At 64.1% G+C, this 13,960-nt stretch overlaps 1 protein-coding gene across 1 annotated transcript; it reads right to left on the bottom strand.

Annotated features, from left to right (window-relative positions):
• Positions 1-1,322: 1,322 nt before the first annotated feature.
• On the bottom strand, positions 1,323-13,284 carry GDF7 (growth differentiation factor 7). The gene is made up of 2 exons (XM_084900579.1): positions 12,804-13,284; positions 1,323-9,823 (listed from the first exon to the last, which is right to left on the bottom strand). Exons 1-2 carry the CDS (start codon positions 13,189-13,191, stop codon positions 8,805-8,807), a joined length of 1,407 nt encoding a protein of 468 aa, XP_084756705.1. The 5' UTR covers positions 13,192-13,284; the 3' UTR covers positions 1,323-8,804.
• Between the last annotated feature and the right edge of the window lie 676 nt (positions 13,285-13,960).

Genomic DNA, 13,960 nt, shown 5'->3' with positions numbered 1-13,960 from the left:
AAACCCGGCTCCGAGGCCTTCAGGCCGGAGCCCTCCTGCAGGCGTCCGAGGACAAGGCTGTCACTTCCCGGGGGGCAGGTTGCTGCCTGAGCCCCACGGAGATGTTGGTGAGTGGTCTCCTGGGTCCCGGTGAGGGGGGCCGATGCGGGACACCGGTCTGTCCTCCTCCACAGGCGCCCAGAGCAGGGCAGGTGAGGGCACAGAGGCTCTGGGTTGCCGCCACGGTTCTAAGAGCCAGCTCCCGGAGGGGTGGGAGGAGGCTGCTCCCGGTGGGTGCTGGGACAGGGTGAACTTGGCTGGGTTTGGGGAAGGAAGCATGGCCCCCACTGTCAGGGTGTCCCCTGTAGGCCTCGCAGCCCCTCGAGGTTATGGTTATACTCGCTTCCCAGGTGACCACAAAGGTGCAAAGGTGAGTGACTTGCTCACGAGTGACAGCTAGGATTCGATGCAGGCCTTCTCCCCATGGCCTCATGCTGCCTCCTGGAGGCAACCGGGGGCAGCCTGGCAGGCGTGCAGGGCTAGGGAGGGAGTCAGGGGGGCAGGAGAGAGCCAGGTTGGCAGGGAAATGAGTAGATTTAGAAGGAAAGTTGTAACATCCGTTTTCAGGGTGAGGGGAACGCCTCGGGCAGTGCATTTGGAGAAAGCGTGCCTGCAGATGGAGGGCACGGGGGTGCAGTCACAGATTGGAGGACACGGGGGAGGGGGGACGACAGGAAAGTAAGGCCACTATTCCTCACGGCCCATTCTCGTCCATCCTCCCACGGAAGATCGGAAAACCCGTAGCGTTTGGGGATTAGCAGCGACCAAATATGTGGTCATTGTCTGTTGAGCACTCACCCCATACCGCCCCCCGAGTGTGAATTGCAGCCGCAATGCAGGAGGCCACTCCGGGACACCCCGCGTTCTCATTTCTGGTGCATTCCTCAGACATTGTGGCCCAGGGGCCTGCGTGACCTCCCCATGCTGGTAAGGCCCTGGGAAAGTCCCTCTTCCCGGCAAGGGGACCGTGACCCTGGGACTGGGCGTCCGCTGCAGCCAGGGGGCGGGTGCACCTGCAAGCCCCCCCCCCCCCCCGCCCTCATGGAGGGACTGGGATCCCACTTCCAACCCTCTCCTGTGGCCACCGCTGCCGCCGGCCACGCACCTGCTTGTCATTAGACTCAACACCCACTGCCATGGAGCAGTTTCTCACCATCATTGAGCCTCCTGAGCAGAGACACCAGCGTCAGGACTGATGGACCCGGTGCTCCCGGGCAGCCATCCGGCGCCTGCGTGGCTGACACTGTTCTCCGGGCCGAGGAGTCTGAGCGTCTGACCCCGAATAACAAGCCCCAAAAAGTCCTTCTCCAAAGACCAGGCAGGAGCCGCTTTATCCATAAAATATTTAATCGGCTCATCTGTACAAGATATCCAAATGGCTACGGAAGTGTATGCAAACGTGTGTAACAAATATATATACTGCTATGTAGTTGTCGAGAAAAATAGAGATTGCTGTTTTACAGTTCATTTACATTCCGATATGTACAATCTATTTAAACTTGAGGATACATATACACAGTGAGCTTGTCCCTGCCCTTGAAGCCTGCCCTGCTGGCTGGCCCGGGGCACGGGCAGCAATCACAACGTCAGCTCCTGCCGCCCCGAGGGCCAGGCTGGGGGGCCAGGAGCCCTGCTCTGGCCAGAGCCGTTCTGGAAGACTGCCCACAGAGGAGATTTCCGCTTGAGTGAAATGAGGGTTTGAAAACCACACCCATTCCCCTTCTTACTCTAGAACCAAGCAGCAGAGAAACAGTGCGTGTCCACGCAAGATGCTAGGGCTCTCTCACCACCCCCAAATGGTTAATTTTGTCTGTCACAGCTGAGGGAATGGCATGTCACTGAGCTGTGATGGCGCTGCTGTCACTTCGAGTTTTGCCCATTTCCTTAACATCACAGGGTTTGTGTCCGTCGCTGATGTGCATGTGCTCGGTAAGGGGCGGGGTGCCCGTCATGCCAGGTGCTGCCGCCCACCCAGGCCCCGTGGAAACCGTGCCACCTGGCACTCGGGTGCAGGATCTCTGCAGAAACCTTTATGGAGAAAGCAGCTGTTTCATTGTATAGGTTTTTAGAAATAAAAGCCTCAGAATCCCCTGTTATCTGTCAAAGGGCACATTGCGGTCAGCATCTTTTATTTTTTTATTTTATTTTTTAAATTGAATTTTAGAGAGGAAGGGAAAGGGAGAGAGAGAAACCTCGACGTGAGAGCAAAGCATCATTCATCTACCTCCTGCAGGCCCCCTACCAGGGATGGAGCTGCGGCCCAGGCATGTGCCCTGGCCGGGAACTGAACCAGCAACCTTTCGGTGCCTAGAATGATGCCCAGCGAACTGCGCCAACCCAGGGCCAGCACCTTGATCCTCATAAAAAAATGCACTAGCTTTTCATTCAAGGTGAAATGCTTTGAGCTAAAAGACCTAACATGATGCAGATACGATTCTCTGTCACAGAAAACAGAGGAGCTGTCTGCACCCCAGTGTACAGTAAAATGCCGAGAAAGACGACTCGGGATGCTCGTGTTCGCTCTGGCAGGTCTGAGGTGGAGAATGCCAGAGAAATGCCCCTTCCGAGCGTCTCCGTGCCCGGCCGGGGACACCGGCCTATTTCCCAGCCAGACAAGCTTGCTTTCTTCCTGGATCACCATTTTCTAAACAGAATGCTGAGTGGCTGCCTTGGCTCTGACTCTGACAGGTCCCGACCCAGAAATGTAAGTTCCTAAGAAATAAAGCCCTGCTTGTGGGTGCACCCCCTCCTCAAGCCGCCTGCTCACCTCAAGCCAAGCGGCCACCCCGAGCCACAGGGGACACTCAGACACGGACACGGGGGACCAGTCTGCAGACAAGGAAAGCCCTCCATAGAACGTGTCCCTGCTTTTCAGTCTCGCTCTCCCCGCTGACAGCTGCGGGTGAGGCCTGCCCACACGTGTGAGATCCGACCAAAGCCAGGCTCCCTGGTAGGACAGGACGGACAACAGGGACAAACTGTGTGCCGTTTCCCCAAACCGCCGGCTTGCTGGCCTGGATGCCGCCCTTCCCAGCTAGCAGCCCCGGGAGCGTCCTCGAGGGACGAGCAGCCTGTGCACTCGGATCGGCGTGTTTCCCTCTCATATCAGCAGGCCTCCTCTGAGGAAGCCTCATGGGGAGCGCACCTCAGCCCTGAAGGTTCTGGCAGGCAGGTGTGTGAGCGGGGCCTCGGCTCAGAACAGGCACCTCCCCCTGCTTCGTGATGGAGCAGCTACCTGGGTGTGGTGGTTGCCACCGCAGGTCAGGAGAACAGCGCAGGTGGATTCTGGCCCACCTCCAGCCCGGCCAGACCCCCAGCCCCTGCCTCGCCCACTCCTGCGTGCCAGCGCCCAAAAGGTGGATGGGCACAGAAATGCCACGTCCCGGAAGGTCCGCACCATCAGGCCTAACGCCGCTGGGATTCCACGGTCGGGAGCTTTTCCTCGCTTTTCCAGACAACGTATTTCATAGCCCGTCAGGAAAAAGGATGAGGAGTTTCTGCAGAAGGGAACGTGTCAGGCAGAAAGTAAGAGTGCTTCAGACACCAGTGCGCCGGGCCCAGGCCATCCTGGGGACACCGTCCCCGGCCTGCAGACGCTCCTGGCGGCTGGGAGCGGCCTGGCCTCCGTGGCTCTCCTGCTATTGGGGGTGGGGGGTAGGGGTAGGAAAAGGCAGCCCTTTCTCCTGCCAGCACAGACACAGGGAGGGCCCCAGGACCGCTCCGGGAGGTGAGCGTGGCAGGAGGAAGCCAACCATCGCCACGGACCATGCACTTGTCAGTATAGGCCTGACCTGAAATGCAAACTAATTCTGTGAGCTCACGCCCTGCACCTGCCCCGTCCCGGTGGCTCTGCTGTAACCACTGCTGCTGCCACGAAGCCCCAACCGGAACTTTTCCTCCGGAACTTTCCTGGCCAGGAGAGCCCAGGCCCGCGCCCGCGATGCTGGTGAAGCTGGTGTGTGAACATGAGCAGGAAGCACCCCTGAATGCATGAAGCCCCCAGGGCACAACGCCAGGCCTTCACTCACCCCCACAGATGATGGGGGCCAACCTCCGCCCCTCTCCTGCAGCCCCGTCCACGCAGGTGACTGCGGGCGGGAAGAACGGGCTTCTCTCACCCGGAGCCTCCCTGGGGTAGCCTGCCTGTGCAGCCCCGAGCTCCAGGCATGGCTGGGGGAGCCTGCTCCAGCCTCACAGGCCAGCAGGCCCGGCTGCCTGAGAACCTAGAAACAGCATCTTCTCACTCCCCCTTCTAGGGTTTCTTCACGTTAAACTCTGCCCCATCTCCAGGCCATCAGGCAGGAGAGGAGGAGGAGCCATCTGCTACCTGCCTCTGGTTCACGCCCCGGCAAGCTGGACCAGACATGGCCATGGGCTGGGGACTTGCTGGGGACCTGGGGGAGCCGTCCACCCTTCCGCAGGCTGGCCTGCCTGGCCCAGGGGCTCTGGCACAGACCAGGTCCCCATCTGGGCTGCCAACAAGGCACGGCCCCTTCTTTCCTCCGCTGCCCGGGGAGGCCCCAGCAGCAGGGGGAGCCTTCTCAGGACGTGGCCACCGGACAATCCCAGCCCTAGGGTGGCTCTGCCCATCGCTCCACGGGCACGGGGAAACCTGGGCTGGGCTGGCAGTGCCCCTCAGCAGGGACGCAGGGCAGGTCCAGGCTTAGGTGAGCTGAGCCCCCGCCCCAAGGTCCTGGCCGGCCTTGACCCGGAGGGAAATCAGCCCGGTACCCATGAAGCGCCAGCAGAGGCTGGGAGTTCTGTGAACACACAGGCAAGAGCTGTGATGCTGTGAGAGGCGGCTCTGGGGCTGGGGTCAGCAGGGGACCTTTCCCGAGAACCATGGCACTGAGCTCGGCGGAGGGAGGAGACTGTCCCCGGCTTGTCCAGACCTCTCAGGAGGCGCCTGTGGAGCCCTGAGTGGGCAGGTGGCTGCGTGGGGCAGGTCACCCCGGGGCACATGAAACCCACAGTGGGCCAGACTGTGGGCCACTCAGACACCTCGGAAGGAGCCAGTCGCCTCTTGCTCACGAGCTCACTCCCAACCTTTTCTGATTGCTGGGTCCACTGCCTCCTTCCCTCCCCGTCCTGACCCTTCCTGAGAGGACACTCCGGCCCCGCTCTCCCCGGACACCCTGCCGCTTTCCAGAGCTCCATCTGTCCACCCGCCAGGCCCCCTGGCAGCCCACGTGAGGCCCCCGGCCCGCAGCCACTGAGAGGGCCCTGCTTCCCGCTGGCACCCGCTCCCCCCCCCCCCCCCCCCGTGACTTTGGTGGCCAGAGACGGCTGTGGTGCTGTCCCCCTCACGGGGTTTCCTGGACACCAGATTCAAGCAGGGGAAGAGTCTGCCTTTTCTGTGCACAAGCTGCTTACAGGTTTCCTTGCTCTAAGGAGAAAATCTGGCTATTTCTCCAGCTATTTTCTGCCACGAGCGGATGAAACTGCGGACAGGATCCAGGGTTTGTAGGGTTTGAATCCTCCGATGACACCCACAGGGCAGTCGGTAATTTCTCCAGCACCGAGCAAGGTTCCTATTCCTGCTGACACCTCCAGACAGTCGTGCGAGAAGTCACTGCGCTGGGTTTGGCAGGTGTGGCTCCCCTGCCACACAATCGCACCTCTTCTCTTGGCCACGCCACGTGAGCCTGAAAATGCCAAGCCAAGGGGACACGGCCGGCCACACTCTCGCAGCCCCAGCCCAGCTGCCTGGAAAGCCAGCGTTCAGCCAGGGAAGCGTTGGGGCACCGGTGGGCATGGCTGCCTGCCAGGGTAGGGTCTCCCTTCCCGCGGAGCCTGGTGCCCAGCGGCAGTGACCAGACCGTGTGGGTGTTTGGCAGGTGCACCAGCCGCTCGGGCCACGCTGGGGTGCCCAGCCTCCTCTCTAGCAGGAAGAGGGGTTCAGATGGTCTCAGCAGGGGCGCACAGCTCTCCCCAACAAGATGAGGAACTCCATTTACTGCCGGAGGGATGCTGCGGTGACCGGGGGGCTGGGGAGAGGGGGCTGCCTCTACTCACAGTCCTGACACACTGCTCTGCTTGCCAGCTGCCAGCTCTCCCATCAGTGAGACGTGGCACCCCCAGCTGGGTGACTGGGCCCCACTCCCCCTTGCCTAGAGGACAGGCAGGCAGGCCATCCAGGACACTAACCACTGTGCTGGCAGAACTGCTTCCCCACACCTTGTCAAAGCTGGTCTAACCCGGTCTCAGCAGCCCAAACCCTTCTGCTGCCATTTCCATAGCGAAGCACGCCCACCCTCTCCATTCCCCTACGTTTAACGGGGAGACGTTGGGGGCTGAGCAGAGCTATGGCGGGACCGGGGGGTGGGGGGGGGGGGTCCCTGTGGTGCCATGCAGCTCCAGGGGAAACCCACGAGGCATTCCTCTTATGTGGTAAGCAGAGAGCACCCTGAAGGCCGGGGACACCCTGTCACTGGCAGGGGACACCACCTCCCCACCCCCCCCCCACCCTCCTGGTGCAGCCTGGGCTCACGGTACAGGAAGGAGACGGTCAGAAGGAGATGGAGGAGTTTACCTGCCACAGAAAACTCAGGGCAAGTCCTAATTTCTTCTCCCCGATTTATTCTAGTCCCTAAAAAAAAATACCTAAATGTTTGCTTTTGTCCAAAGAGAGTAAGTACCCTAGAATTTCTTCCTGGTAATATTTAGCTGTAGTTTTCCTCTAACTCCCTTACTCCCTTTCTAAAACCTCTAACGTGACAATTCATATGACTGTCATTGGAGCAATGGCCAGGCCGTCGTTATTGAAATCAGAGTTTAAAAAGGAGGGGCTTCTCTGGCAAAACCCATAAACATAACGGGGCCATCTAGGCCCAGCCACTGAAGCGGGAAGGATGTGAAGTGGAGCAGCCACTTGGGGGTGGGGGTGGGGGGATTTTAACCTGAAGAAACTGTTGCGTTTCCTGGTTACTTACAGCTGCCCACATGGCCACAGCATATAAACTCCCATTATAAATGTGTCTTCTTTTCCTTTGGGGGAATTTTACAGGATAAAAAAAGGCTCGGGTGGGGCCCTTAAATAAATTAGCTGTATCTAAATCGTTCATATCTCTCTCCCTCTCTCTCTCTTTCTCTCTCCTCCCCCCCCCCCCCCATAAGAATGTAATCACTAAGAAGGAAAATGTGTATTGTTCCTGGGCCTCGGCACCCCAGACAAGCAGGGTGAAATGCACCCTCTCAGGGACCCTGACGACGAACACCCAGCACTGCCTTACACAGGAGCATTCAGGAGCTGCGGGAGTTTCACGGGAGCCCTCCGAGCCCCAGACAGGTGGACCCCGACTTACATCTCTCCCCTCCGCCAACCACTTACACAGGCCGCAAAGGACTCGCGGGCGGGACTGAAACTACGCAGTCTGCCTCGTTTGAGCCGCGCTTTTCCGTGGACAGGCATTCTACCATCTACAAAACGCTTCATGGAAAACCAGAGCCTGGGGGATAGACTTCCCTCCCTGCTCCCCCTGCCCAGGCCGGACCCTCCCGGAGAAGCCAGAGCAGCCGCTTGCAAACGCCCCAGGACAGAGCCAGGCCTGCCTGGCCCTTCCTCCCGCTCCGAACCCCCAGGTTCCGGGGAGCTGGATGCTCACAAAAGCACTCTGGTGTGGCTTCACTTCCCATTAGGGTCACGCTGCCCAAAACGACAGCAACAGCCCAGTGGCAGCGCGTGAGACACAGACCTGATAGCTAAGCACAGGCACAGGTCGCCCACTCTGAGGAAGCGCCTGCCCCCGGAGTCCTCTGCAGGAGCCCGCCAGGCAGCCCTGCCTCTCCCAAGCCCTGGCGCCTGCCTCCCCGCAGATCCCTAGGAAAACCAACCTCCCGGCAGGTTTCTAGGAAAAGCCATGGCTTCCTCCCGCCCCCATCCCCACCCCGCACTAGCCTCCCGCTGAGACCTGCACCGCCCTCCACCCCCACCCCCAGCCACGGCCGCCACCCCTGCTGCCTGGCTCAGGAGCTGCAGAGCCACCTCGCCCTTTCATGTCAGATCAGACTTGCGGTTGAAAACCTCTCCCCTAAGTCACTCCCCCTCCCAAAGAATATATTTTCCGCTTTCTAGATCACTCCCAACAGGAACTGGTTTTTAAAGGGAGAGAGGGGGTGGGGGTGGGCGCTGGCCTCTGCAGAGATCTAGGAAGATCCGCCGTGCGCTCTGACGAACGCTCCCTGTCAAAAGGGAGCGGGGACGCCTTCCACCTTAAAAGTCAAAGAAAAGCGACAAGGCCTTTGCAGCCGCTTCTTCCCAGCATGGCTGGCCGCGGTGTGTCCCAAACCTTCAGAAAAGACCCTGCCTGCCCGTCCGGGGCCCAACACCCCGGCACTCAGCCACCCAGCCAGAAACAGAGAGGGGTGAGATCACACTGAAGCAGGCACCCCTTCAGCTCACCCATTCTGGAGCCGGCAGTTCCCTAGCCTGTTCCTACCTGGCGTCGTGTCTGTTATCTGAGCGTGAACACACACACACCCCTCTCCCCAGAGGAGGCGGTGGGTGCCTCGGTGACCCGTTTGCGTGGCTGTGGCATCCCCATCCGCCCAGGGCCTGCAGGTGCAGTCACGGTCAGCGGGGTGCGTGCGTAAACGAGCTGTGGGCGTGTGAACCCGCGCGTTCTCTCCTCGGTGCGGGCCAGAGTCCGACCCGCAGGCCGACCGACCGGCCCCCGCCCTGGGCGCCAGGCCCAGCCCTCAGCTGCTCCTCCGCAGGGGGTCCTCGGCGGCGGCGCGGCTGCCCCCTCCCCGCCCCGGCCCGCCCGCTACCTGCAGCCGCACGCCTCCACCACCATGTCCTCGTACTGCTTGTAGACCACGTTGTTGGCGGCGTCGATGTAGAGGATGCTGATGGGGCTGAGGCGCGCGGGCACGCAGCAGGAGGCGGGCGCCGCTTCGGGCGCCATGGAGTTGAGCAGCGTCTGGATGATGGCGTGGTTGGTGGGCTCGAGGTGCGAGCGCAGCGGGAAGTCGCACACGCCCTCGCAGTGGTACGCCTGGTAGTCCAGCGGCGCGATGATCCAGTCGTCCCAGCCCAGCTCCTTGAAGTCCACGTGCAGCGGCTTGCGGCTGCAGCGGGTCCGGCTCCGGCGCCCGTGGCCGTGGCCGCGGCCCGCGCCCCCGCCGCCTCCTCCGCCGCCGCCACCGCCGCCCGCACCGCCCTGCGCGGCCCGGGCCCCGGCCAGCGCGGTCCGCCGCCGCCTGCGGCCGCCCAGGACGGCGCTCAGCGCCCCGGGGGCGCCGGGGCCCGGCTCGGGCGGCTGTCCCGCGGCCCCGAGGGTGCGGGCCTGGGCGCGGATGTCCCGGAACAGGCTCTCCTTCCGGTGCGCGCGGGAGGAGACCACCAGCAGCGCGCGCTCCTCCGCCGCCGCCGCGCCGCCGCCGCCGAAGCCCAGGCGCCCCAGCGCCAGCGGCCCCCGCGCCGGGCCCGCCGCCCAGGCGCGCAGCAGCAGGCACAGCGCGCGGGGGGCGCGCGGCTCGCGGCGGTGGCTGCCCACGGCGGCCGCCACGTCGAACACCTCCCAGCGCTGCCCGCGCACGGGCTCGGCGGCCCGGGACAGCAGCAGGCGCGGCGCGCGCGCGGCGGCGGGGCAGGTGGACAGCTGCAGCAGCGGCGGCGGCCCCGGCGGCTCCTCCGGGGGCTCCCCCGGGGGGGATCCGCGGCCCGGCTCCCCCGGGGGCCCGCGGCGCAGCACGCGCAGCTCCGCGCCCACCACCTCGTCGGCGTCGGGAAGGCCGGACAGGTCGAACAGGAACCTCTGGCCCGTCTCGGAGGCCGATTCGTCTGCGGAGACACAGAGAGAAGGAGCCGAGCGTGAACCGAGTGCGCACTGCTGGCCGGGGGGCCTCCTGACGGCAAATGGCCCCACGAGGATGCAGGAGGGAGGCCCGCCCGCCCCTGCGTCTCGGCCTCGGCCTCGGCCTCGGCCCGCAGCTGCCCATCGGGTCCAGGGGAAAGGAAGCTCCGGCTTCCATGGGCCAAAAGCCCCTCCATCGCAACAACCCACTCGCATCCACTTGTATACACACACACACACACACACACACACACACACACACACACACATATATATATATATATATATATATATATATATATATATATATAAAATTGATTTTTTACAGAAAGAGAGAGGGATAGACAGAATCATTGATGAGAGAAAGAATCATCGATCCGCCGCCTCCTGTACCCTCCCCCCCCCCCCCCCCCCCGGGGATGTGCCCGCAACCAAGGTACAGGCTCTTGTCCGGAATCGAACCCTGGACCTTTCAGTCCGCAGGCCCACGGTCTATCCACTGAGCCAAACCGGTTTCGGCCGCATCCACTTACTGTTTAGCTGAGCGGCCAGGAGCGCACCCCTCTCTCCCTCCCTCCCTGGTCCCCGCAGCGTGGACCAAGACTACAGTACCGCCGCCTGCCCGAGCCACGGGTTTGCGGGGACGAGTCGGAGGCCAGACTTTCCCGGCTGCTGGCGGACAGAAGGCCCAGAGGACGCATCCGAAGCCGTGCGCCCCTCCCGAGGCTTGGAGACTGTCTGCCCGGGGTCCCCAGCGATGCGGGGGCCGCTCCTTTTTGCTGAGCACCTACAGGAGCCGCGGCATCCGGGCGGAACGGAACGGAAAGTTCTCGTCCCCCGAACACTGCTCCTTCGCCCCCTCAGCCCGGTCTGCAGGGCCCAGCCGGCTCCCAGGCGGATTCGTCCAGAGGGGATGTGTCAGCAGGGCTGGCTCCGGAGACCCTCCAGGGCGCCCAGCGATGGGGCAGGAAGCTTCACCAAGGAAAACAGCCCCCGCCCAACCCAAAGTCTCAGAACCAGGAGCCAAGCGCTGCCGGCCGCGATGGGGAACTCCACGCTCAGCTTCTCCCAGCGTCTCCTCCACCCCCGATGGCGGGGAAAGGCGCAGAGGAGCGCCAGGGGCCTTGTCAGAAGGGTTTGGCCACCCTGAGGGCAGTGGGCTGGCTACAGGAGGTCTCTCTCCCCCAGGACCCCATCCCTTCGCCGGCTCCCTCTTTCTCTCTGCTATGGCTTATCTTGGGCCTCCGAATTGTATTTCTGGTCACAGTCACTCTTTTCTTTGGGGGCTCGGGGGGGGGGGGGGGGGGAAAGTTGAAATTCCACCAAGCAGCAGATAAGGAGCTCCCTTTGAAGAGGGGCATCTGGTTTCGTTTTGCCCCAAAGACCGTGCGGACTCCCCCCAAGCAGGGGAGAGTGCTGCTCACCAACCACCTTCTCGGCCCTCGGCTCCTGAGGTCTGAGGTGCAGGCGCTGCCAGCGGCCTCCTGGGAACTCTAGGAGCCCAGCTCCAAGGAGAAGCTCAGGATGGAGATGGAGGCGGGAGAGTCAATGAGCAAATACTATCCCCCAACACACAGGCACACACACACACACACACACACACACACACACACACGGCATGCTTTCTCCCCGGGGCTGGCTCTGGAGCTCTCTCTGGCCTTGCCCTGCAGCCTCTCCCTGCTTCAAGGTGCTGCCACTGCAGCCCCTCCCTCCCCCCAGAAGGAAGAAGGACAGGCGGCCTTACCTGCCTGAACAGCCAAGCTGGCGCCCAGGAAAGGATTCAGCCGAGGCAGAGGCTGAGGCAGAGGCAGAGGCGGGCCAAACAACCAACAAGAGCATCTGGTGATTCTGCCCAGCCCAGCTCTCCCTCACTTGGCAGCCCCCACAGCAGCCTTAGGGCCCGGGCTTCCCTGGGCCTGTATGCCAGGACTCAGCCTTGCTCTGAGTGCCGGAGCCTCCAGTCCTGGGGCGCGCCAGGCCCTAACGGTCCCCCCAGACTGCAGGGCACTGGGCCCAGGATGTCCCTGCACCCAGAGTAAAGCAGTCCGTGTGCGTGTGCGTGTGTGCGGGTGCGTGTGTGTGTGTTAGGCTGGGGTGATTTGGTCAGTACTTAAACTTCCCAGCCCCATTTGCCTCCCCTTCTCTCCTGCCTTTTATGCTGGCTCTCTGGCTGTTTAGCATTAAGGCTGAAATTACTTAAATCTCCCCTATCTATCTGCTTTAATGGCATCAATAGAGATTAATAAAATCCAGATGACACAGCAATCACCACGGCCTCACCCAGTCCTACCTTTGGAAGGCCTGGGGAGGTGGGGTGGGGGGGGGAGGAAAGTGGGGTGCTTGGTCCCGCAGAGGCCTGTCTTCCTGCCCCATCGCTGGGCCCTTCTGAGTCCTGGACCACCAGCGGCCCGGGGCCCAGCATGGGAACCTGCATCCAGACACACCTGCACCCGGACGCAGCAGAGACGGGCCTCTGGGTACCTGGTGAGGCCGCTGCCAGCCTCTCAAGGGACATTTGCTTTGGTCTGATGCCTGCCCCTCTCTCTCACATGCCTCTGAGTTACCCCCAATTTGTACAGCCCCCAAGAGACTGGGAGCTGCCTCCTAGGGTGCTGCCGACGAAGAAGCGGCCACCACCACTGCCTCTCCGCAGTCCCTCTCGGCCAGACCCCCTCCTCCGGCTTCTCGGGGTCTCCAGCTCAGCCTGCCTGCCTGCCTCCTCGAGGGGGGCGCAGGCCGCTGGGCCAGGGCAGCCCCATAGAGGGATGGAGCCAGCCCTCTGGGGCCGGTCCCGGAACTCCCTCGCCACCATCCAGGCGCCGCAGGCTGGGGGCGGAGCAGGGGCCTCGGCGAAGCTCCTTCCTAGCACCCTAGGCCGGGGCAGGGGCCCGGCGCCGGGGTGATCTCCGCCGGGACAGGACGGGGCGGACGGGACGGGGCGGACGGGCGCGGCGGAGGCGCGAGTACCTTGGGTCGCCTGGTCCGCGAAGCCGGTGATGGTGTCCGCGCGGCCGTGGCGGCCGGAGCCCGGGGAGGAGGCGGCGTTGGCGGCGGCCCCGGCCGGAGCCCTCCCGGCCAGGCTCCGGTACAGCGACAGCATGAACTGGTGCGGCACCACCGAGCCGTTCCTGAAGCCGGAGCCGGAGCCGGGGGCGCGGCGCGGGGCGCGGGGCCCGGGGGCAGCCGCGGCGGCGGCCGGGGCGGCGGCGGCGCTGGGGGTGCGCCCGCCGCCCCCCGGGCCCTCGGCCGGCCCGGCCCCCGCCGCCCGCAGCACCGCGGCGGCCTCCAGCCCGTGGCGGGGGCGGCAGGCGCTCAGCAGCCAGAGGCACAGCGCGGCGGCCGCGCCCAGGTCCATGGGCTCCGTGCGCCGGGCGGCCGGGCGGGCGGCGCGGGCTCCGTGCTGCGGGCAGTCCCCCGGCGCCCTGTGCACATAGTGTTTAATAATGGGGAAGCGTGCGCGCCCCAGCGCCCCCTCCCTCCACCCACCCCGCCCGCCCGCGCCCGGAGCAGCGCCCCCTGCCGAACGCTCCGGCCGCAGCGCCGCGCCCCGATCCCGCCCGCCCGCCCGACGCGGAGTCCGGGCCGGAGCGTCCAGGCGCGGCGCCCCCACTCCGGACCCGCCCGCCCGGGATGCCGGCCACGGGCTCCCGCACCGACCCAGGCCCCGCCCCCGGCCCCGCGGCCCCGGGACGCCGTTCCTCTCCGCCCCCGCCGCACCCGAGCCAGGCGCGCCCGCCCTCCGGGGTTCGGGGCTCCGGGGGACCTCGCGCTCCCGCCACCGCCCCCCCCCCGGCGGCCTCCCACCCCCCGCGGAGGAGAAGCGCCCGCTCCGCCGGAGGGGGAAGCGGGGGGATCGGCCCTGCCCGCCCGTCGGTGCGGAGAGCCCGCGGCCCCGGGCGCGCAGGGAGACCCCCAAGGCGCGTTTTTGACCATCAGTCCGGCTGCTCCTGCGCCTGCCAGGGCCCCCGGCGGCCGGCGCAGGGAAGGGGCCCGTGAGGAGGAGAGCGAACAGCTGGACGGGCTGGGAAGACAGAAGGATGAGGATGGACGCTCAGGGAGCCAAGGTTTGCACGCGGAACAGGAGCTCAGATCTCCAAAGCGCGCGGGGAGGACAGAGGCAGCGC

The sequence above is a fragment of the Pipistrellus hanaki genome, assembly GCF_964339955.1.
Source record: "Pipistrellus hanaki genome assembly, chromosome: 12".
Taxonomy (NCBI): domain Eukaryota; kingdom Metazoa; phylum Chordata; class Mammalia; order Chiroptera; family Vespertilionidae; genus Pipistrellus; species Pipistrellus hanaki.
This window is presented reverse-complemented; position numbering and strand designations above follow the sequence as displayed.

Excerpts from the sequence above, each read along its gene's own strand:
- GDF7 (XM_084900579.1), bottom strand. The coding sequence starts at position 13,191 with ATGGACCTGGGCGCGGCCGCCGCGCTGTGCCTCTGGCTGCTGAGCGCC. Across the intron at positions 9,824-12,803 it reads CGCGGACCAGGCGACCCAAG|ACGAATCGGCCTCCGAGACG; the intron begins GTACTCGCGCCT and ends GTGTCTCCGCAG.